This window comes from Esox lucius, chromosome 17, assembly GCF_011004845.1.
Source record: "Esox lucius isolate fEsoLuc1 chromosome 17, fEsoLuc1.pri, whole genome shotgun sequence".
Taxonomy (NCBI): Eukaryota; Metazoa; Chordata; class Actinopteri; order Esociformes; family Esocidae; genus Esox; species Esox lucius.
In genome coordinates, this window is record NC_047585.1 from 39104396 (window position 1) to 39125438 (window position 21043).

The 21043-nt window shown below is 46.7% G+C and overlaps 1 protein-coding gene across 2 annotated transcripts in view; it reads right to left on the reverse strand.

Moving 5' to 3' along the window:
* LOC105016750 (plexin-A1) overlaps window positions 1-21043 on the reverse strand; it is a 193126-nt gene that overhangs the window by 151931 nt on the left and 20152 nt on the right. For both annotated transcript variants that reach the window (XM_010880781.5, XM_010880780.5), the window contains exon 2: window positions 5203-6609. In XM_010880781.5, coding sequence (XP_010879083.2) covers window positions 5203-6384 — 1182 coding nt within the window. In that variant the 5' untranslated portion in view covers window positions 6385-6609. The remainder of the gene's footprint in view (window positions 1-5202; window positions 6610-21043) is intronic.

Below are 21043 nucleotides of genomic sequence, written 5' to 3' on the forward strand. Positions count from 1 at the left end.
TCCCCAGGCTTTTGTATGGGCTCTCAGGACTGAAGGGTGCAGTAGTAGTTCAACTGATAAAATGCACATCTGAAACTCAGTCAGAATCTCAGTCCAGAGGCCAGTTTAGACGGAGGTACACATACACTCTCCCTGACAAGAGACAGCATGTTATGATACACACACACACACACACACACACACACACACGTCGAAGCTGGTGACAAATACATGCATGATGACAAGTGGCACGGAGAACTAATTCATGAATGTAAAACATCTGGACCAAACGAACAAGACCGAGAGAAAACCGCAGACAGGAACCGAAGAGGGAGATTCATGAACAGATTGAGTTGTAGTGTGGCAATTGCGTTTGTCTATTGGACTTCCTGAAGGAATCCACAGACACACACACACACACACGAGCCGATCCCAACGGCGATCCTTCAACGGTCCCGTTGTACCATTCACTTGTTCGACGGCACGAATGTCAAAGTGTCACCTGACGACAGTGAGCTCGGTTTGGGACGCTCGCAGCTGGCGGGCAGGGTCAGGGGTACCGCCAGACAGGGCCTCTCTGTGAAAAGACGCGGATGATGGAAAGGCGCTGCGGTGAAGGTGACAGCGCAGCACCAGGGTGACTGACACCAATATTATTTGTAGCGGAGCATGCGTTCAATCATGTCCTCTCCTCCTGTTCTCCTGCTGTTAGCAGACAACTACCGACGGCTCTCAGGAGCTAGCTAACATTCTGTTCATCTACACTCCGCTTTACCTCAGCCCCCTCCCCCCCCCAAAGAGAAACTAAATTAGCCACCCACTTGTTCTCCCTTTCCTTCTTTTTTTTGGAGTTATAGCTCTCTCGTGCAATCCATCCCCCCCCCCCCACCCCCTATTTACCCCCACATCCCTCCATCTTCCCTACATGCCTCTCCCTCAGAGGGGAAATGGTTTCTATCGATCCTCCCTCAGAGCAGTGGAAGGTCGTGGTATTACTAATAAACGTCATGGAGAGATGACAAGGGCCCGTGGACCCTCCACTGTTATGTGTGTGTGTGTGTGTGTGTGTGTGGGTGTGTGTGTGAGAATGTGAATGTGTGAACACAGGGCAGAATAATTACCACACACATACACACACCCACAGTCCATGGCCAATAAGGGGAGCTGGCAGTACGGGAGACCATCAATCATGATAGGCTGTGCTCGCCAGTCGACCAATGGCGTGCCTCCGTCTGCACCTCCTCCCAGCTGCTCCACACCAGGGTCAACTGCTAACCTCATCTCCACCCCCACTAAGCAACAGGCTGAAATCACTTTACCTCATCTACTTTCTTATTATTACACACACAAGAGTGTAGGAGTAAAAAGCTGATCCAAAAACTTTTCTTGCAGGATTACTGCGACTCAAAGAGTTCCTTTTGATCGATTCCTGACCCGGGTCGCCACGGGTTCAAGGGTCCAGCCAATCCGCTCAACAAAGAAGCCATTACATCATGGTGCTCACAAAGGCATGGAAGCTATGGCAACAAGTGTGCTTCAGAAACAGGAATCAGTTTTAAGTGTTGGGACTGACTAGGCAGATTAAAGGGGGGGGGGGGGGTACTCTGGTTGTTGGAAGGATGAAATGTGTGTTAATGCATGACAAAAGGACAGATTTCAGGGCTCCAGAATACATTTGTGCCTTTGGAGTTGGTAGTCAATCAAATTTAATCAAATGTATTTATAAAGCCCTTTTTACAACAGCAGTTGTCACAAAGTGCTTTTACAGAGACACCCGGCCTTAAACCCCAAGGAGCAAACAACAGTAGTGTTGAATTTCAGTGGCTAGGTAGTGCAACAACCACTTTTAATTGGTCACTATGGTGGCAGTGAAAACAATGGAGCTTGGTGATGCTAGTTTGTGGTTTACAATTGTCTTTTTTAAATAACTATCATGATTTATTTAGTGACCTGAACAGTGGGTTTATGTGCATTTCACCAAAAATAAAACGTATGAAACAGTTGGGCCTAAATCAATTACAGGACATTTGATACATTTACCAGAAATATTCAGCCTACAGTATCAAAAAATAATAAAAATGCTACCACCTCTTGAATTGTATTGTAATTGTAGGTAGCAACATTGGAAAGAAGCGTCTGTTTGTTTTAGTAATGAACACTTAATTGACACAATATCAAAAAACATCAACCTCTGGAAATAACAGGGCTCTCGGGGCCCAACACGCGGGGCCCAACACGCGGGGCCCAACACGCGGGGCCCAACACGCGGGGCCCAACACGCGGGGCCCAACACGCGGGGCCCAACACGCGACCAAATAATGTCCATGTCTGCTGACGTCCCTGTCATCAATATAATGCAACGAATAGCCTTAGACTTTTAAACTGGTCTGAAAATAGACATTTATAGTTTACTCCTCTGTCGCTCGGTTGCTTCATCGACACGACAGCCATATTGGTGACCAGAAACTGAAAGACTTTAAACGGCGGCTGATAACGATTTTGTCCAAATCACACTATAGGGCCTAAAAACACAACGAACTCGGCTAATTAGGTAAATATTTAGTTGAAAACATCGTTGCCATTGTCAATATATAATCAAATATACTCTGACAGATGCAAGGACCAAGAATAGCCAGCGATGCTAACCTTAGCTAGCTAAAATTCAATGGACTCCACTCATTAATTAGCTAGTTAACGTTATACTGCATCTGAAATCAATTTGATGACATGAAAATTATGAAAGTTTTAGCTAGCAATTATTTGCCTTCTTAAATCTGGAATTGAGTTTTTAAGCCTTAGTAATGACCCATTGAGGAAGCATTAAGTAGAATTCATCAGCCCCAAAAGAAACATTAAAAACAGAATAGTGACATAAGAGTTGCTGGTCCGGTTCAATCTGAACAAAGGGAGTTGCGGTAAATGTTACCCAATTGGTCTATTTTTTATGACCGAGTTAGGGCAAAAATGGGCTTGGGCTGGTCAATTTACAAATAGAAAGTTTTTGGGCGGTACACTTTCAATAAAATGTGGCATTCCTGCTTAAGCTATCTGCATCAGATGCTAAGACTCATCAGATGTGTGACACATTTTATCAGTGTTTCAGAAGTTCACTTGTGATATCTACACATTTAGTGCATATACTCAGTCAAGAGTCATGAATTTAGCACCTTGGACAGGGAAAACCATCAGTGGCGTTGTTAGGCCTGGGCGTCCAGGGCTATAGCCCCAGATCTTTTATGCATAGCCCCGGATCTATTCATCTATAATTCCGATTGGGCATTATGACAATGTAGACGTGTAGGCGGCTAGCATGTACATTGACATTTTCCTCCAGCATGTACATTAAAAACCATGTACTTTCTATCCTGGGGGGCGGGGGCTAAGCCCTGAATGTATTGTGATCCTAGCAACGCCTCTGAAAACCATCCATGCCTTGATTAGTGTATCTATAGAAATATTTGCCTCTCAGTGTGAAATTTGCGTAATAAGGAAATATAGTATTTTAATGCTGAAACGCGCATAACAGTGCTTGCAGTTTTAATTGGTTCTAAATTAATGCGCTGATACAGTCAGATATCAAAACCTTTATCCAATTAATGGATTTTCCTACCATGTGTTTGCAGTTGCCAACCAATTATTCTCAGAATTCTTCTGAACCACGCACAGGCAAATATCGATCCGTATTCGCTAAAGATGTAACCAAAATGTATTTTTAAACCAGTCCACCCTTGACGATTTTAGCAATGTGATCTGGTCCACGGTTTGGTCACGATGCAGGTAACAGTCTGCGGCTGATGCATTTCCAGTCAAAGGCTGTCTTGTAGACCACATGGCATGCTTTTTCATGATTTTTACAAGCTCTGCCTAAAAGAGTTTGGGTTTAAATTCCTCCTTATTCATAACTTAAGGAAGGGTTAGACAGCAAGCTGAACACTTCTCCTGGGCCACTAACAACCCCCTCTATTTCCTTTATTACTTTCATTATGTTGAGAGGGGAGACTGGGTGACTCAACTAACCTTTCTTCTTTCTTGTTGCCTCGCTCCATCCCTCCTCCTTTCATTCAAACACCTGTGCACTCTTGCTAATGGATTATAATAAAGAGTAACCGGCTGCTATTGGTGTGCTCATTTCAACACCATTATGAGAACACAGGATGTACAGCTGTAGCAGGGCCTTTATTAGCATGTAGCACCTGCCACCAAGCTGTGCCATTCCTCCGTTAAATATGAGTGGTATATCAAACAACTCTTTATGAAAGGGGAGATGAAGAAAAAAAAACTGGGACTGAATAGAGGAAGTAGAAGGCGATGGAGAATGGGGAGCCCAGCTGATAGGCTGAGCAAGGTGCCGAAACAAGGGAATAAAAAGAGAATTTAAGAAAGACTAGATGGAGAAAGACAGCGGCAAGAGGAGGTGGGGCAACCCTTTTGAAAAAGGGGGAGGAATAGAAAACGGAAAGAAGGAAAAAGGAAGGAAAGACACGGCAGAAATAAGGAAAGAAAGAATGAAAGAGATAATTAATGAAAGAAAGATAGGGGGAGGAAGAGAGACTGAGACAGACTAAGAGAGTGTATTTTGTGAGCTCTGTAAAACATGCGCTGCCATGCACCATGGATCAGTAGGATGCCAGCCAAGGCTCCGCCTTCCCTGGGAGGTCTAACCCTGCAAACAGACTCCCATCAACCCTCCCTCACTGGAATGCGTGTGTGTGTGTGTCAGCCACTCGTTTGAGTGACATTTCACAAATCCTAGGGACAGAGCTAATGATGTCCCTGTTGGAAAGAATCAAAGCACTCAGGTTCCAGGAAAAGAGCAGGGTTACGGTGGGACCCGTTCAAAGTCACAACGCTTTGCACTACCACTCGCTAATTACCACTGGCTTACAATATCCTGAGGGAGAAGTAGTGGAAAAGGAGAGGGACTGAACCTAAATGTCAGCATCATGGCAGAGGGGTGTTCAAAGTAAGTCCTGTGCCCTGTGTCTGATCAGGATACCAGCCATGTGTTTACAGGAGCAATGCACACAGCCTTGTACTACGCAGGTCTCAATCACCACTATCGGAACCAAAAACCTGATAATATATCTGCAGCCTATTCAAGTCCAACCACAAGGTTTGCCATTACAGAGATTAAACTGATACCGCCACTCATTGATATTGCGGTACTCAATCAGCATTGAAGGGCAGCAGATAGAATCATGTAAACACATCAGTAAGACTCACCGAGTTGATGCAGGCCAACTCCTTGTTGAGCAGCCAGGGCAGGGAAAGCTTCCCCTCTCCCCGGTAGCATGACTGGATGCGCTCCTTGATCTTCTCCTTGATGCGGCGCAGGGTGAACAAACAAAGGGCCGACTCCTTGGGCGGCTTGGCCCGGTTCTTCTGACCCTGCGAGAACACGGTGAACAGGATGTCCTCGTCTTCGGAGATTCCTAAGGAGTTGGCTAACTGCTTGCCAGGGCGGCTAAGGTAAGCATCCTGGACCAGACGGTACTCCACACCGTCCTTGGTGCAGCCAATGGGGAACTCAACGTACGAGTAGAACTTGGGATCGTCCACGCAGAGTCGTACTATCTTGGAGGTGAAAAACTGTTCCCCAGAGGCATCGGGCGAGGTGAGCTGAGTGTCCAGCTGCATGGTCAGGTAATAGACAAACTGCTCACTGCTAAAGCTGTAGATGTAGTAGATGTCAAAGGCGGGAAACTTAGAGAGTGTGTCTGAAGGGATCTTGAGCTGGGAAGACACAAACTCGTCCTGGTAGACAAAGCTGAACATGTCAGCATTCTCCTCGTTGGCCATCAGCTTGCGGCTGGATAGCGTTGGGAAATACTCAGACTTGCCGTCAATGGGCGTGCCGATGAACAGCTTGCTGGCGGGGCCGTGGGGAGAGGTGATGATGACCCCGGACATGGTGCCAGACTCGGCCACACTGGACAAGTAGTGCTCCTTACGGTGGTGTGGCTCGCCCAGTTTGAACAGGTCGTCTAGCCGGAGGAACTGGCAAATTCCCTGGGAGGTGCTACCGCAGGCAATGAGCCGGTTCTGGGCGTAGTCGATGAGAAGCAGCTTGTTGACATTGCTGGTATGGGCCAGGTCATGGGGGCACGACTGGACACTAGGCGGGGGGTAGCACTTCTCATTGTCTACCACGGGCCCAGTCACGTGGCTACGCAGCTTGGTAAGGTTACTGGAGAGCTTGAAGATCCAATTGACTGCCCCAACATAGACCTCACCCGTCTTGTTGTGAATGGCCAGGTGGGTCAGTCCCCACTCTGCGGGGGAGAATGCTTTGAAGGGCTGAGGTTGGCCTCTCGTCTGGGACGGGCCTGTAATCAAGACCAGCACCCCTAGAAAGAGCATGTTCCCCAGGCGGGGGGCAGTGATTGACCATTGCAGGGGCCACATATCTGGGGCTTGCGAGGTACAAAGCTCTGGGAAGCGACGGGGAGGTCGGTTCACTCCAGCACTTGGTCCCTGGTTCTGATCGGTTTGCGTTTGGCTGTGTTCCTCTGGAAGGAGGGTGGATGAGCCAAAGGGAAAAAAGGGAAAGCTCCTATTGATCCGCTGTCCTTTTCTCTGTGTTCGGAGCTGTCATCCAAAGCATCATCCTCGGCAGCACGGCAGAGAGCCCTGCAAGGCAAAAAACACATTGAGTCTTGATGGAACATTTCCTATTGATTATGCATCAGCCAGGAAGCCTAAAAGCGCACGAGATGCAGTGCCAAATTTAGACAAAAGTTAAGATGACATTCAAGCACCCCAGATGAATAAATGATACCAACTCAGGCCTGGAGGGTATATCCGTGACTACATTCAATTATGAAGGCAGCCATGGGCGGATTACGAAATGCGCAATACAATATTGCGAGTCACACCGCGATAAGTTAAAAGACGCCCAACATAGAGCCTTTAATATTTCATATCTTCAACTGTGTCGCGTGGGTATCATGAAGGTTTGCTTAGGGAAACTGCGAGAGGGGGCACCCCTCTATTGATATCACACATTTTGTATCCAGGTCTGCTCCCTGCCAGTCTTCCCCGTGTGTGGTATCAACACCCCCCCCCCCCCCCCGTCTTCTAATTAGAACTTCATTCTGCCAATATCATGGAGGCATGGTTCTCAGTTACTCTGTAGTAGATATACAGCTCTCTGATGGCCAGAACATGTTTCTTTACCCAGAGGGAGGTTAACTAAAAACAATTACGATTCAGAGCCATTATGCTATATCAGGATGTAGAGAAACAATACAAGCTAGAAGAAAAAGGAAAATTAATGAATGCGAGGGACAGAGAGTGGAGACAATAGTATACCACACATCTCAGAGAGATTAATTGCTGTTGTGGTTGTCATTGTTGTTGTGGCTCCAACAATGAAAAACCCCCCTCTTCCACAAAGCTCCTCCCGCCCACCCAACCCAGTCATCCACTCTCAGCAGTCACATGCTAATTATCCGTTTCCCATCCAAACCGAAAGCAATCCGTAGGCCTTATTGTCTGAGCCAACGTTTTCCAGGATGACTTATCCATCCCCGATGTGGGAGTGGGATTGACTGGGTTTAGCTGCACTTAGCCCTAATTCCCCCCCCCCAATCACTGCATGTGCTAATTCTTCAGAATGAAAAGACATCGTACGAGACCCATATGGGGCAGTACTCAACTTCGGTTCCACACCCTGGGAGTTTATAAAGTGAATCACCTTTCACATGTAACAAACCAAGACTACCATTCCCAATTCAAAGAAGATCCACTAGGTAAAGGACATAAGTAGAGTTAGTGATGGGAGATGATTGACGGCAGAGGTAATGAATGAGGACTTTATCCCCCCCCCCCCCCCTCTTTTTTTTTTTTTCTGGGTGTCCTCCAGTGACAATGATGGCAGAGAGCTCTGAGCTGGCTCGCCTCGGCGTTGCTTGACAGGCCAATCATGTTCCAGCAATACCGGGACATTAGTTCTCCTGTAAATGCTGATTATGCAAAATGTGTGCGAGGCAACTCTCCAAGGCACAGCTCAATTTCACCTTGACTATGAAAGTGTCGGCGGAGGGATATTTTACGATGGAACTGAAATCGGGGGAGAGGGACAGACAATGGAAGGGGGAGGGAGAGAGAAAGGGGGGGAGGGAACCAAAACATGAGAGATGGAGAAAATCAGAGGGGGGAAAGCCTTATTTCTTCCCTCATTTAGTTCTCATCCCTCCGGAGAGCATTTGAGGGGTAGGGCTGTCAATCAGTCCCCAAGGACGTGGGGTGGAAGTATTTACCCGTGAGTGTGTCTGTGTGCACACATCTAAATAACCTGGAGGGGACCAACATTTCCAGCAAAAGGAGAGCGAAACAATCAAACAAAATGACCTTGTCGCTGGTTTCCAACAAGGAAAAAGGCTACTTATGGCCTGGCGTTTCGGTTAGAGGTTATGTTTTTTGCGGTTAACATGTATAAGACAGCCAGGGGCCTGCAACCTGTAGACATCGTTGTCTGAGCCAGTGTTTCCAAGACAACCCGGCTGTTCGCCATGTGGGAGCGGGATTGCTGTGATAATCCCGCAAACCTAAGAGACGTCATATGTGACCCGTATGAGCTGGTGCTCAAATGGGCTTCCACACCTTGCATGAAATATATGAGTTGAATCACCTTTTATATGTAACACACCGAGTGAGAAAATGAAACCAAGGAGAGGGGAAGGCGCAAGGACAGTCCTCAAATGTGGGCGCTGGACGAACGTCCAGGGGGATCATTTGCCTTACTCCAAGCCTCGCTGGTCTGACAGCCCGGAAAGCTAACCAATGAAAGGCAGACGAACGTCCCTCCATCTCCAGGCGACCGGAGGAGAGTGGAGGAGGTTGTGTGTGGTAGTGGAATTGCAAGACAGCCCTCATAGCGGCAAGTTTTAGAGGAGTTTGTGCCATCCAAAAATCCACAAATGAAACCCTGGATAAGACCAATTGGCTGCGGAGGGAGGCTAGGGGGAAGGCGGAGCCAGAGAGTAAGTCAGAAGGAAAGCACACTTGTGTTTCAACAGTGGATCCACCTGCATTTAAGTAAGGACCCGGAAAATCCGGTGTGTCTCTCGCTGCGAGAGAAAACCTGAATGCAATAAACGGGATCCGAGCCAGTTATCAGATACAGCGGTACGCCTGCATTATAATAAAATGTCCCGACGCGTGTCGGAGCCTCCTCAACATAAGCAGGCGCAATAAAGTGACGAGTTAGCCTATAAAAACTAATTTCTTGCTCAATGGTACGGGTGCGCCGCCTCGAAAGCAGATGTCAATTTAAAGGGGTGGTGGCGCGTGTGGGTTGGCTGGCTCATTTTCGTTAGTCATTTCCATGAGAGGAAAAAACGAGAGAGACATGTGGAAGGCAGAGAGAGAGAGAGAGAGAGAGAGAGAGAGAGAGAGAGAGAGAGAAAAGAGAGACACACAAAGTGAAAAACAAAGAGATGTAAGGAGAGGACCGAGAGAGACAAACAGAAAGCACAGCGAGAGACAGACACAGAAAACAGAGAGCCCAACATTCTGTTTAAGGTCGTCTGTACAGTAATTCCTCTTCATTTTCAGCCGACATGCAGTGACATAACAGAGCGTGAATGGAGCAACAAATTGCATCTGCCTGGGTCTCTGGCTGGTTGTCTACCCTGAGAAATAATGGGAAGTGCCATCACGGCACACTGTCTGTGTCCAACGCATGGCGCTGCAAAAAACCACTGTCAGCTCATTCACAACGACTAACTCAATAAGGTGGATGGCTAAAAAGCCTGCCAGGCTAAAGCCCATGAACCTATTCTTAGAGTCACCCTGACGCACAGGAGTTGGGAATGTTCAGCCTGAGACGGGACATGAAGTGGGAAAGTTCCCATTGACCCCCATCTGCCTAACCTATCCGGATTGAATGATTGAGAGATGTTGAAATTGCCAGTCAATCCACAATAAAGAATTCCCCACTACTTCCAGATCTGTACGAACAGTGTTCCCACTCTTTCTGTTACCACTTCCATTTGTAATGTAAAAATTAAACAAGGGCCGTAAAATAAAACATGCCAATCATTTTGGGGCTAGGGAACACGTCACATGTTGACCCATTGGTTGAGTACCCACTCAATCACATCCGCGGCAATCACTGAGTCTCTTATCAACGGTTGTCCCCAGAGGCCTCTGAAGCTACACAGTTGGAATTGGGCAAGCATAATAAAGAACTTCTCAGTGACAGAGAGGGAGGATGTGGCGTCAAGAAACTCTCTCATGGTTTTATTTCAATTCGTTGATTTGGTTTAACAAAGTCTCAGTTGAGTTCCGTTGAAAACGAGTAGTGTATTTGGATTAGTGAGGTATTAAGAACATTTTACAGGTTTGTATAGGTGTTTGTCCTAGAAGAATATGAAAGGGGACAGAGCCCAACAGAATGTATAAATCAGACCTCTCTCTCCGTGTCTCGGTGCCTTCTCCCTCTCTGTGTCTGTCTGTCTCTGCCTACTGCGCCAAGTAGCCAGTCACAACCAGCTCCTCAACGGAGGCCGGCGTTAAACCTGTCCGTTCAGATAATGGCCACCGCTCGAACACAGGGCTCAGCTGATTTATTGCAGGTGGCATATCAATTACAGCAGTTGCCAGTTGGTGGGGAGAGCAGAGAAAAGCCACAAACGCCGACTCCTCAAACAGACCTCATGCTAATCTCTTCTCATTGCATTTTCTACATGTGGGTCTCATCTAGGCTAGCGGAAGGAAAAGGTGGGGGGGGGGGGACAAAGCGAGAGAGATGGAGAAGGGGGAGGGAGAGAGTGAGTGGCTAAGAAGGAGCAGGAGCAAGAGAGGGAGAGATGATTCACAACAGAGGTGTGCAAAGGCAGCAGGCAAAAGAACCTCAACAATAGGAGTTGGAGAAGTCTCATGCACATACTGACATTAATTCTCACACACACCCACACACACACACACACCTGAGTGGGCAAGTGGAAAGCTCTTATCTTTACCATGCACTAAGAAACCATGTTAAAAGATGTGCCTTCTGGAGGTCTGCTAGTGGGTAGAGGGGGGAGACAGAGACCAACCCCACCCCCTAGTTAATCTCCTTTCCCGTGAGATTAATCTCAACCCCGGCCGGGGGCCCGATCTGCATATGGATATGTGTGTATAGATTACTATCCCTGGTGAGTCCGGAGCCCCAGAGCGGCCAGGGGAACCCCACACTTCTCATGATGGAAGACCCAGTTGGTTTATGGGTAACGTAAAAGGGGGTCATTTCAGACAGGTAGCCATCTTGGCTTTCACAAGCCCTTATAGCCACGCTAACACAGAGAGGCGCAGGCATGAGGTTCAGAGGGCAGGCCGGCCATTTGAGGCCAGCCATTTAAGCCTTTACAGTCAGACCAGAGTGGATGCATCAGAGTAGAGAAGACACATTAACTCCGGGACAATTCTCCAGTCATAGACGCAATTCAAGCCAGTCAATCATCGTAACGTCTTAATCAAACGGAATCGTGAAGTAGGTTTCACAAAACACCAGCCATCCATGAACAAAATGCATCGTTCACCACCAGCACACGGATAAATCTGTACGCTAACGATAATCTAACCTTCCACGTTCTGATGGAATGTTCCGTTGCGTTCTTCTGTACAAGAAACTCTGACGGGGCAGAACTGATGGTCAAGGCTGGGGTTGTGAAAACACTGGAGTGATGCCAATATAAATGACTTCAGCTGAGGATAAGCACTGTGCCCTTCATTCTACAGGTGCCAGAGAAGCTCTGAGCGATTTCCAAAGTAATTTGGATTATTATTATTTTTTAAAGGATAAGGACGTCCTCCATGTTGATATCCAAAGTATGAATACAGTAATGTACACATTATCTACACGTCATTGGAAGCTCCTTTAGCTGTCGCACCAGAGCCAGTGTTGACAACATCAGATCGACTCACTATGGGAGCAAGTCTGGGGAAAGAAAAAGGATTGAACGGGGCAACGTTGTGTTTCATATGCAGCCCTGAGGTGTTCTCAGATAAACCTGAAGATGTAGTTCATGGGCCAAAAAGGTAATCACAACCCAGGTTAAAGCTGTTCTTAGGCATGACGCATCACAGAGCGCCTGGATACGGTCCGTAGCCTTAGTATTGTATTGGTGACAAATCAATGACTACTTTCCCCGACGATGAGGCCGTTGTCCAGGAGGACCCGTGAAACATGCATGTGTAAAATGTATCTGTCGACCGTGTGAAAAGGGCCAGGAGCGTAGCGGAGGCTCTAGGAGGTGACAGCTGCCAGTCCGTGGCGGAGATTGACACTGGGAGATATGTCATACACAGACCCCCTCCACACACACACGCACGCACAACCTCGCACACACACATACAGGCATGCACACACGGACACACGCATGTGTTTTCAGATGCAAACAGGATTATGTGGTGACAGACTGGGCATCAAGTGCTTTGTGCGCATTCTGTGTGTGTGTGTGTGTGTGTACAGGCGTACTAAGGCAGGCTCCCAAGGCTCCAGTTGCCCTGCCGACAATTCCCAGAATGTGGGACAGAGAAGAGTGTGCCGGGGAGGTACCAGACGACCACCCAACCCCCACACCATCACACCATGGAGCCCTCTGAATCAGGGCCAGGCTCAAAGACGAAGGCGGGGGTTACATTCAGCGCAGTAAAACGTTATGAGGCGCAGCGGCTAGGAATGCAAGCGGTGCACGACAGGTGTCGCCTCCACCACGAACCTCCAGGCAGCAACGTCGGCCACATTCACTGCCGAGTGTGACCCCACACAACACTCGAAACCGTGTGTCACACAGAACGGACGCGCTTGCCTGTCGTGTCGAGGAGTGTGTCTTTTAAGCGGAAAAAAAACCCACGGAAAAAAAAACAACAACAAAAAAAAACTCTCCTGAAAGGACCAATCCAAGGACAAAACCTTCTGGAATTCTCCATCAAGCTCCAATTTTACTCCAAGTAAAATTCTGGGTTGATGTAAATCTTCTCAACAAATCAAGGAAATTCAGATGCGGATTCTGCTTTGAAATGTCGACAGGATTCATCAAAGATCTGGAAGTAGAAATCGATATGAACCTGTGTGTCGATTTGACCAAGAACCCCCCCCCCAACCCCCACCAACCACAACAGTAAGTAACACCCAACCCACCACCACCCAAGCATCTACCATCACCATCACCAAGGATTTAAAAAAGAAACAAAAGTCTGAGAGCAGTCAGCGATTATAACCTAACCACAAGGGCTTAGTCTGTTGGAGTGCTGCATGTGCCATGTGTGTATGTGTGTGTGTGTGTGTGTGTGTGTGTGCGCGCGCTCTACCCATGTGAATCCTCTTGATGTGGGCAGGTTTTATACGACTGCTCGCTCCGCAGTATTTCCGCTTCAACGGCTGCAGTCAGTGCCAGGTCTGGGTGCCCGACACCTCAGTGCGAGCTGTGCAGCCTGTCGGACCAATCAGCGCCAGTGTTTTCTAGGTTAGTGTTGCTCACGTTTCAGGTCGAGGGCACCACCAGAGTTGCCACTCATAAGCCCTGACAGACTCTGCTTTACGTGGGACTTCCGGCAATGTGAACATTCTTGAATTGCTCCTTAGTTCCAACCAAGTAAACTGACGTTTAACGCAGCTTCTCCTTGTAGCAAAAAGGCTTGCTACAGGGGTGCTGATTGGCCATTCCTCTACTCCCCGCTCATACTCAGGCTTGCTACAGGGGCGCTGATTGGCCATTCCTCTACCCCGCACTCATGCTCAGCGTTAGCAAGCTTCACTGGCCTCGGCACTCAAAGCCTGCATCTGTTGCTCCCCCAGACATGCTGCCTCACGACCACTCCTATAACGCGAAACTGTCATAAAATTGTCCGCTACCATTATAAATCCTGCCACATGAGGAGAGTCGCTCCAAGGGGAAAGACATTAAAAGGAATCACCAGAGTCTTTTATTTGGCCGTAAATGTTTCCTCCCTGACTTCATAGTTTCAAGAGCAGGGACCGCGACTGTCCGCCAGCCAAATCGTTACCACGTCCAGGAGATGGTTGACATTACTGGATTGCTTGCGTTGGACTAGGTCAGCGTGTGTGAAACAATGCTGGTAGAGCCTATAAATGTGTCTCCGTGCACACGGACAACATGCAACGGTTTCAGGGAGGAAAACAGGGAAATGACCAGTGGAGATAAAAGGTCATCCTGCAGAACAGCAGTGGGGAGAACAAAGTGACAGGGCTTTGCATCGGAACCTTTTCTTGATTTCTATGGTCTGCCCTGACCAAAAAATGTCAAGATACTTAGGATGAGGCCCACACGCGCAGAAGCGTCTGGAAACTGAGGATCTCATGGTGTTAGATTGGACAAAAGAGCCACAGCCAGCTGTCCTAGGCCCCACCCCAGAAAGAAAACAGTCTGATCGGGCCTTCCTACTTGAAGCAAACTTGAACAAAAACATGAAAACCCAAGTCACACCAAAAAAAAAAGAAGAAAATGAGGAGACTAGGCCATGAGAGAAAAACAAATAAATGACTACTAATCCATTCAAAAATTCCCTGGACGAACCGGTTACCATCTCCACTCCATTAGCTCATCCTGTAGATCACACTTAGTTCAAGAAATGGCCCTGCCAAGGACCATGACAGAGCACATTTACAATGGATCTCAATTCACACCTCTTCATCTTTCCCCACAGACTTTCACTGGAGTCATGACCACACAGCCAGAAAGCCCCTTCCCTTCATGAAGAAGTATGCTTTATCATTCTGTGCGCGCGCAGTTGAGTAAATGAAAGTGTTTATCAAAATAAACACAGAGTTAGTTGTGCATGTAGCTTTGGGGGTCTGTTTGGGGATAGAGTTAATATTCAGCAGAAGGGATAGCGGGACGTACAGAGGGAGGGAGGAACAGAGCTGGGGGGGTGGGGGATCAGACAGAGGCCTATGAGCTCAGACAGTTTCCGGCCTTTCCCCGACTCGTCAGCACATATTCCCAGTCGAGCACCTCAGGCAGTGCCACACGCTCCACTGCCCTGCTATAGAGACAGGAATGGAAGGAAGGAAGCAGATGGAGACTGACAGAATGAGGCAGATGACAGAAAGGGATAGAGAAATAGAATAAGAGAGAGGTATGCTGTAGAGGAGAAAGGACGAGACATTGAGCAACAACAAGAGCAGAAGAAAAACAAATAGGGGGTGGGGGGGGGGAGCAGCCAGACAGGGGGGAGACGCTAGCCTTTTAAAGGTGACCAGGTAAGCAGTGAGGCAGAAAGAGCTTGACGGTGATAAGAGCCATTTGTGCATGTTCCTGCTTCACAGGACAACTGACTAGCTGCTGGGCAGAAAAGGGTTAACCTGTTCCCTGAGGGTTACCCTGTTCCCTGGGGTTACCCTGCTTCCAAACAACGCTAGGACATCACGTTCAGGGACATCACTAGACAACACATTGGGTCGCGCTGCGCATTGGTGGATAACCCTAAAAGGACCCGAGGCGGGAGCCCCAGAAGCCCAGACCTGACAATGTCGTTGGATTGGATGACGATGGATTGACCTGGTAAACCCTGTTCATCTGCAGTTTGAAATACTGGTGGCCTGGTAATATAAAGCCTAGGTATTAGCTTGTGGGAGGTATTACTCAGAGGAAATATCTTAAGAGTGATGCTATGGCCCAATCAACAAACTCCAACTGGTTCAAAACTCTGCAGTCAGAATCCTCACTGGTACAAAATCATATGAACAAATTACACCAATCCATATCAGTCTTCATTGACTTCCTGTGCTCTACCAAAGTGATTTTAAGACCGTCCTCCTCACCTACAAAGCCCTCCATATTCTTGCAAATACTTATCTCTCAGACTTCCTGCTTTGATATGTCCCCTCCTGCGCCCTCCACTCCGCTTCTGCCGGGCCTACTTGTCAAGCCCCCTTTCCACATATCAACTATGGGTGCGAGGGATTTTACCTGCTCAGCACCTAGGCTCTGGAACGTGCTTACCCCACACATACGACATGCAGACAGTAAAATACTTTTAAAAAGGACTAAATATGTCCTGTGTTTAGAAAGGTGTCCGCCAAATTAAACATATCATTATTACATTTACGTCATTTAGCGGACACTTATCCAGAGACACTTCCAGTAAGTGCATACATTTTCAAAGAGCTAGGTAGAACAACTTCACAGTTTAGTAAAAAGTGCATTGTAATCAGTGAAAGGTTATTGGCAAATGTCAGTGCTGGAAAGAAGACCATACAAATAATGAACATAAAACACAAAGTTAACAAAGGACAACCTACAACAGTGGCAGTGGAACTATTTGTACTCTGTGAAAAGGTGAGTTTTCAGATGTTTTTTGGAGATAGGTACAGACTCTTATCCTAGCCTCCAAGGGAAGCTGGTTCACCATTTAAGTGCCAGGAAAGAGAAGAGTTTTGACTGCATGGATCTAGAACTGCCCTGAAGGGGTGGAACAGCCAAGAGCCCTGAAGTGGCTGAACGAAGAGCCCGATTAGGGATGTAGGGTTTGAGCATTGCTTGAAGGTAGGGTGCAGTTGGTCTTGTTGCTCCATAAGCCAGAGCCATAGCCTTGAAGCGGATTCGAGCTTCAACTGAAAGCCAGTGTAGAGTGTGAAGAAGCAGGGTGACGTGGAAGAACTTGGGAAGGTTCGACACCAGGCGGGCCACTGAATTCTGAAACAGTTGCAGGGGTTTGGTTGCACATGTTGTATGCCCCACTAATGCCGCATTTCCGCTGGTGCTTTAACCCAGTACCAGGACTACACCGCAGATTTATGTCAAAGGGTACATGAGATGACAAGTACCTGTGCTGCTTCCTGAGTGAGGGAAGGTCGTACTCTTCAAATGTTGCAGAGCATGAACCTGCATGAGTGAGTCACTGCCTTGATGTTAGCAGAGAACGACAGCGTGTCATCGAGGGTCATGCCAAGGTCCTTTGCACTCTGGGGGGACAGTAGTTTGGGCCACAACCCATTGTCTCTGGAAGTCCCAAGTGGCAAACCTGCCAGGCTAACCAGTCTGGCCAGTAGGATTAGTAACAACAGCCATGTGAGTCAGATGAAAAACACAAGGGGGAGGGAAAGTCGCACGGTTAACACCATAACAGACAGGCAGAGAAAGAAGAGACAAGTTTGTTAGGACACATTACCACCGGCCACGCTTTCAACACGATAGAAAGGGTTAATTAATTACATTGTGACTAACACAAACAAGTGTGTTGCGTGTGTGTGACGTTCCGTTGGAGAATAGAAGCAAATTGTTATAGAAACAAAACTACGGAAAGAGAAGACGTTGGAATGAAAGAAATGTTCCCGCAAAGGATGAAAACTGATAAGCAGAGGGTGGTGGTTCAGGGGATGAGAGGGACGATGACTGACAAGAATAAAGGAAGTAAGATGAGTGGATTAAGAGACCAAGAAAGACAAACAATGAGTAAGACAGTGAGCGAGGGAGTGAGCGAGAGAGAGAGAGAGCGAGCAAGAGAGAGTGAGTGAGCAAGAGTGAAAGAAAGGCCCAGATTAAACATTCTGGAATGTTCAGATAGACACCAATTATCGAGGACCAACAAACTTCTCTACCACATAGAACGGGCTCATTAGGTCAATTCTAGTCCTCACATTTCTACCTGCAACCTTCTCAGCACCTTCTACTCTGGACAGCCTGTCTGGGGTAGCAGCAGGGGTAGCACATCACCCAAACAGCCAAGGCAAATAACCTACCGTTTTCCAAATGCCTCAAGGGTCAAAACTGTCCAGCATTCTGCCATACATTCCTGTAATGCCCTCAACGTATTTCACAGCAATTGAGGAGAGACTGGAAACTATTCACGTAAAACCAATAGGATGGCAGCTCTCCAGGAACAGGGTTGATACAACATGTATTATGTGCTTTTAGTAAACAGGTGTGGGGGTGGGGTAATTTCAATGATCAGTTCCGTGTTGTAAAACCTATGTGGTTCTGGCACTAGCATGAAGTTCTGTGATTTGTCTGGCAGTAGTCTCCCTTTAACCTCAATGTGTATTGGAAGAATTATTCAATTTCAATATCATATTTCTCTAGTGGAATATTTAAGGAATGAAATCAGCACAATGTTCAGAGTAAGTAGTGAGTGGCAATCAAGTGACCTTTACCCATAGTGCCTAGGGACCAGAAGTTGACTGGCATTAATAGCTCTTTCTTTCTCCAAAGTGCCTCTCATCAGAATATCAAGATCAAGATGTAATTTGAATTTTAAAGGTGGTCTGATGAAAAAAAATGTTTAAAAAAAAAAAAAACACTGGTGAGATAACATGCAGTTCAATAGTCTGGGAGAATGTGAATTTGTCCAACCGAAGGGAGTGCTGACCGTGTGTGGCAGTGTCAAGTAGGCGCTCCTTTGACCTTTAGAGAATGGATAATTCCATTACTCCTGGCGTCATGTTTGTGCATTGGCAATTATGCTAAGCTGATGAATATCCCAGACTAGACAAAGTGACACCAAATTCTCCTCAGTTTGTGGAAAAGGCTGTATTAGCATTTCAAATGCAAATGCTACTGTTAATTGAATTGCAGATACTGCCATCATCTGCCGGCAATGCAAGACAAGTATTCTTATTTATTTCCCCCAGCTGTGAATGTGAGTGAAAATTAATGTGCACTTCTTCGAGAACCTACAGTCATTGATTTCTAAAGAACTCTGGGGCATGAAATTGTTTGATTGACAGATTGCGCAAGTTTGCTGTTCTGCTGTTCAGCATAAGCAGTGCTTCAATCGGGGAGTCTTACTGTGATGCGGTCTGGGTGTTGTAGGAATGCACAGCTATGTCTTAGCGCTGAGGACGCTTCTGAGACATAGAGTGAACTCATTCGCCAAAGAGCCAGTTGCAGTGTAAGTTTCAACTAAGCCCACATTTAGTCACCTAAGCAGGTACTTTTCTAAACTGGGGCTTTCAGCTGTGTTCAAAAACAACATTTAATTGTAGTTTGTTTGCCTTCATCTATGCGCCGGAATCAAACTCAGGTCTCTCGGAGAGTTGAATCTTGTGTTAAGGCAATTAAAAGATACACAGAAAACACAAGCATGAATCAAATAAATACTTCATGAAACGGCAATACAGAAAAGAGACTCAGAATGTACATATATACCTACATGGGGGTGTGTTTTCTGAGAAGCAGTTATTCTAAAGGCCCATTTTGAATCAAGCCATGTAAAATGTATGCAGTATATCAAGGAATGTAGCTAGTAAGCAAAGCCTCCTCTTGTATTTGGACAACCACAAAGCTCCCTGTTTGGAATTAACAACAGGCGCAGCAGAATGTCCTCTATCCTTGGCACCAGGGCTCAAATAGTTTTCCCGTCAGCACTGCTCTGATGCCCCAGGAAGTCAGCGACTACAGGTCTTAGCCGTTCAACCAACCATGACTAATTAGTGGTTAGTTAGTCTTTTCAGCTGGGCCTCGGCGGCACCTCTCCATCCACGTGTGTGTAATGGTTGTTGTGGTAGGTGTGTGTCATGGTTTGGGATCAGGTTAGCTTTCGGGGTGTGAGTGTGATTCGCACCTGTCGCTATATGTCTGGGAATGTGTGTGTGTGTGTGTGTGTGTGTGTGTGTGTGTGTGTGTGCGCACTGTAGGGAAGGTGGATATCAGGTTCTAGCAGGTGTACTGTAAGCACGTCCGCTCTGTGAAACCGGCAGAGGTACCGTTAGCATGCCTGATCTGTGAAACCGGCAGAGGTACCGTTAGCATGCCTGATCTGTGAAACCGGCAGAGGTTACCGTTAGCATGCCTGATCTGTGAAAGTGGCAGAGGTACCGTTAGCATGCCTGATCTGTGAAACCGGCAGGTTACCGTTAGCATGCCTGATCTGTGAAACCGGCAGGTTACCGTTAGCATGCCTGATCTGTGAAAGTGGCAGAGGTACCGTTAGCATGCCTGATCTGTGAAAGTTGCAGTATAATTTCATTTAAATATTTTATAGTAAACATTTGTTTATATTGTCTAAGCAAAGAGAGAGAAAAATATGCTGTGTCTCGGACGCAATCTCAGCCTGTCTGTAACTGTCCTGTTTCTCTTCAGTTATGAAGAGTTAATCCACGCACGGCTATCTTAGCCAAGCACAAAAATTTATTTTCCTATTATTTCCTGATCTAGTAAAGAGAAACCTTATCCCACTGTGGAGATGCATCTGGTCAGGGAAGTATTTGATTTTGTGTAACACACAGTAAGAGCTGAAACAAAATAACCTTGAAACTTTAATTTGATAATTTCCAAATACAGGTTTGACTGGGTTAATCCTAAATCAATTAGTTTTTTCATTACCAGCATGCTTTCCAAACCAGCGTTAGCATGCACATTTGTGGGTGGTGATTTAAAGCAAGTGTGTGTGGGTCAATGACGTGCGGTGAGGTCTAAAGCATACATGTTTTAAAGGGAAGTGTACTGTAGTTGCTGTCATACACCTATCTATTGAGACGGCCCTGGACAATTCCTTATTCAAATAAATATTTTACAAAGTCGATCTCAGCAGGTTTGTATAACACATCATCGGTTTCATACGGAGGCTACACCCATAGTTGGAGATGAACCAGCTTTTGCAGAAAAAAGATTTGTGAATTGAATTTATTTGAAGACGAAAACCATTTACCTATCCTTAACAAATTTGGATCACTGTTGGCAGATAATTCAAGTAAGCGTAGCCAGACCTTTACCACACAGCACCGGCTAGCTTCATGTATAGCCACACAGCCTCTCGGATCTTCAACACTATTTTGGAAACGCCCCTTACACTGTTGTAAAGCCATACAATATGGTGTTGTCTCCCCTTTGACTAAATGTGTCTTTTTTTCTTCAAAAGACAAAGTGGAAAATTGTTTTAGATTCAACAATGAATTTGGCACATCCATAGCTAGCTAGGCCAGCTAGCTTTGCTAGATGTTTTCATGGGACTGGAGAGCCAGGGGGTAAAATGTTTATTGGTAGGAAGCGCCATAACTACGCCCCAAAAGCACAGAGACCTTGTGCTTTTCCATACCAGTTTGTAAGAACATGTGAATGTACTACATATTCGCCAACTGTCAAAATTGGATGTATTCCCTTGAACTAGAGGG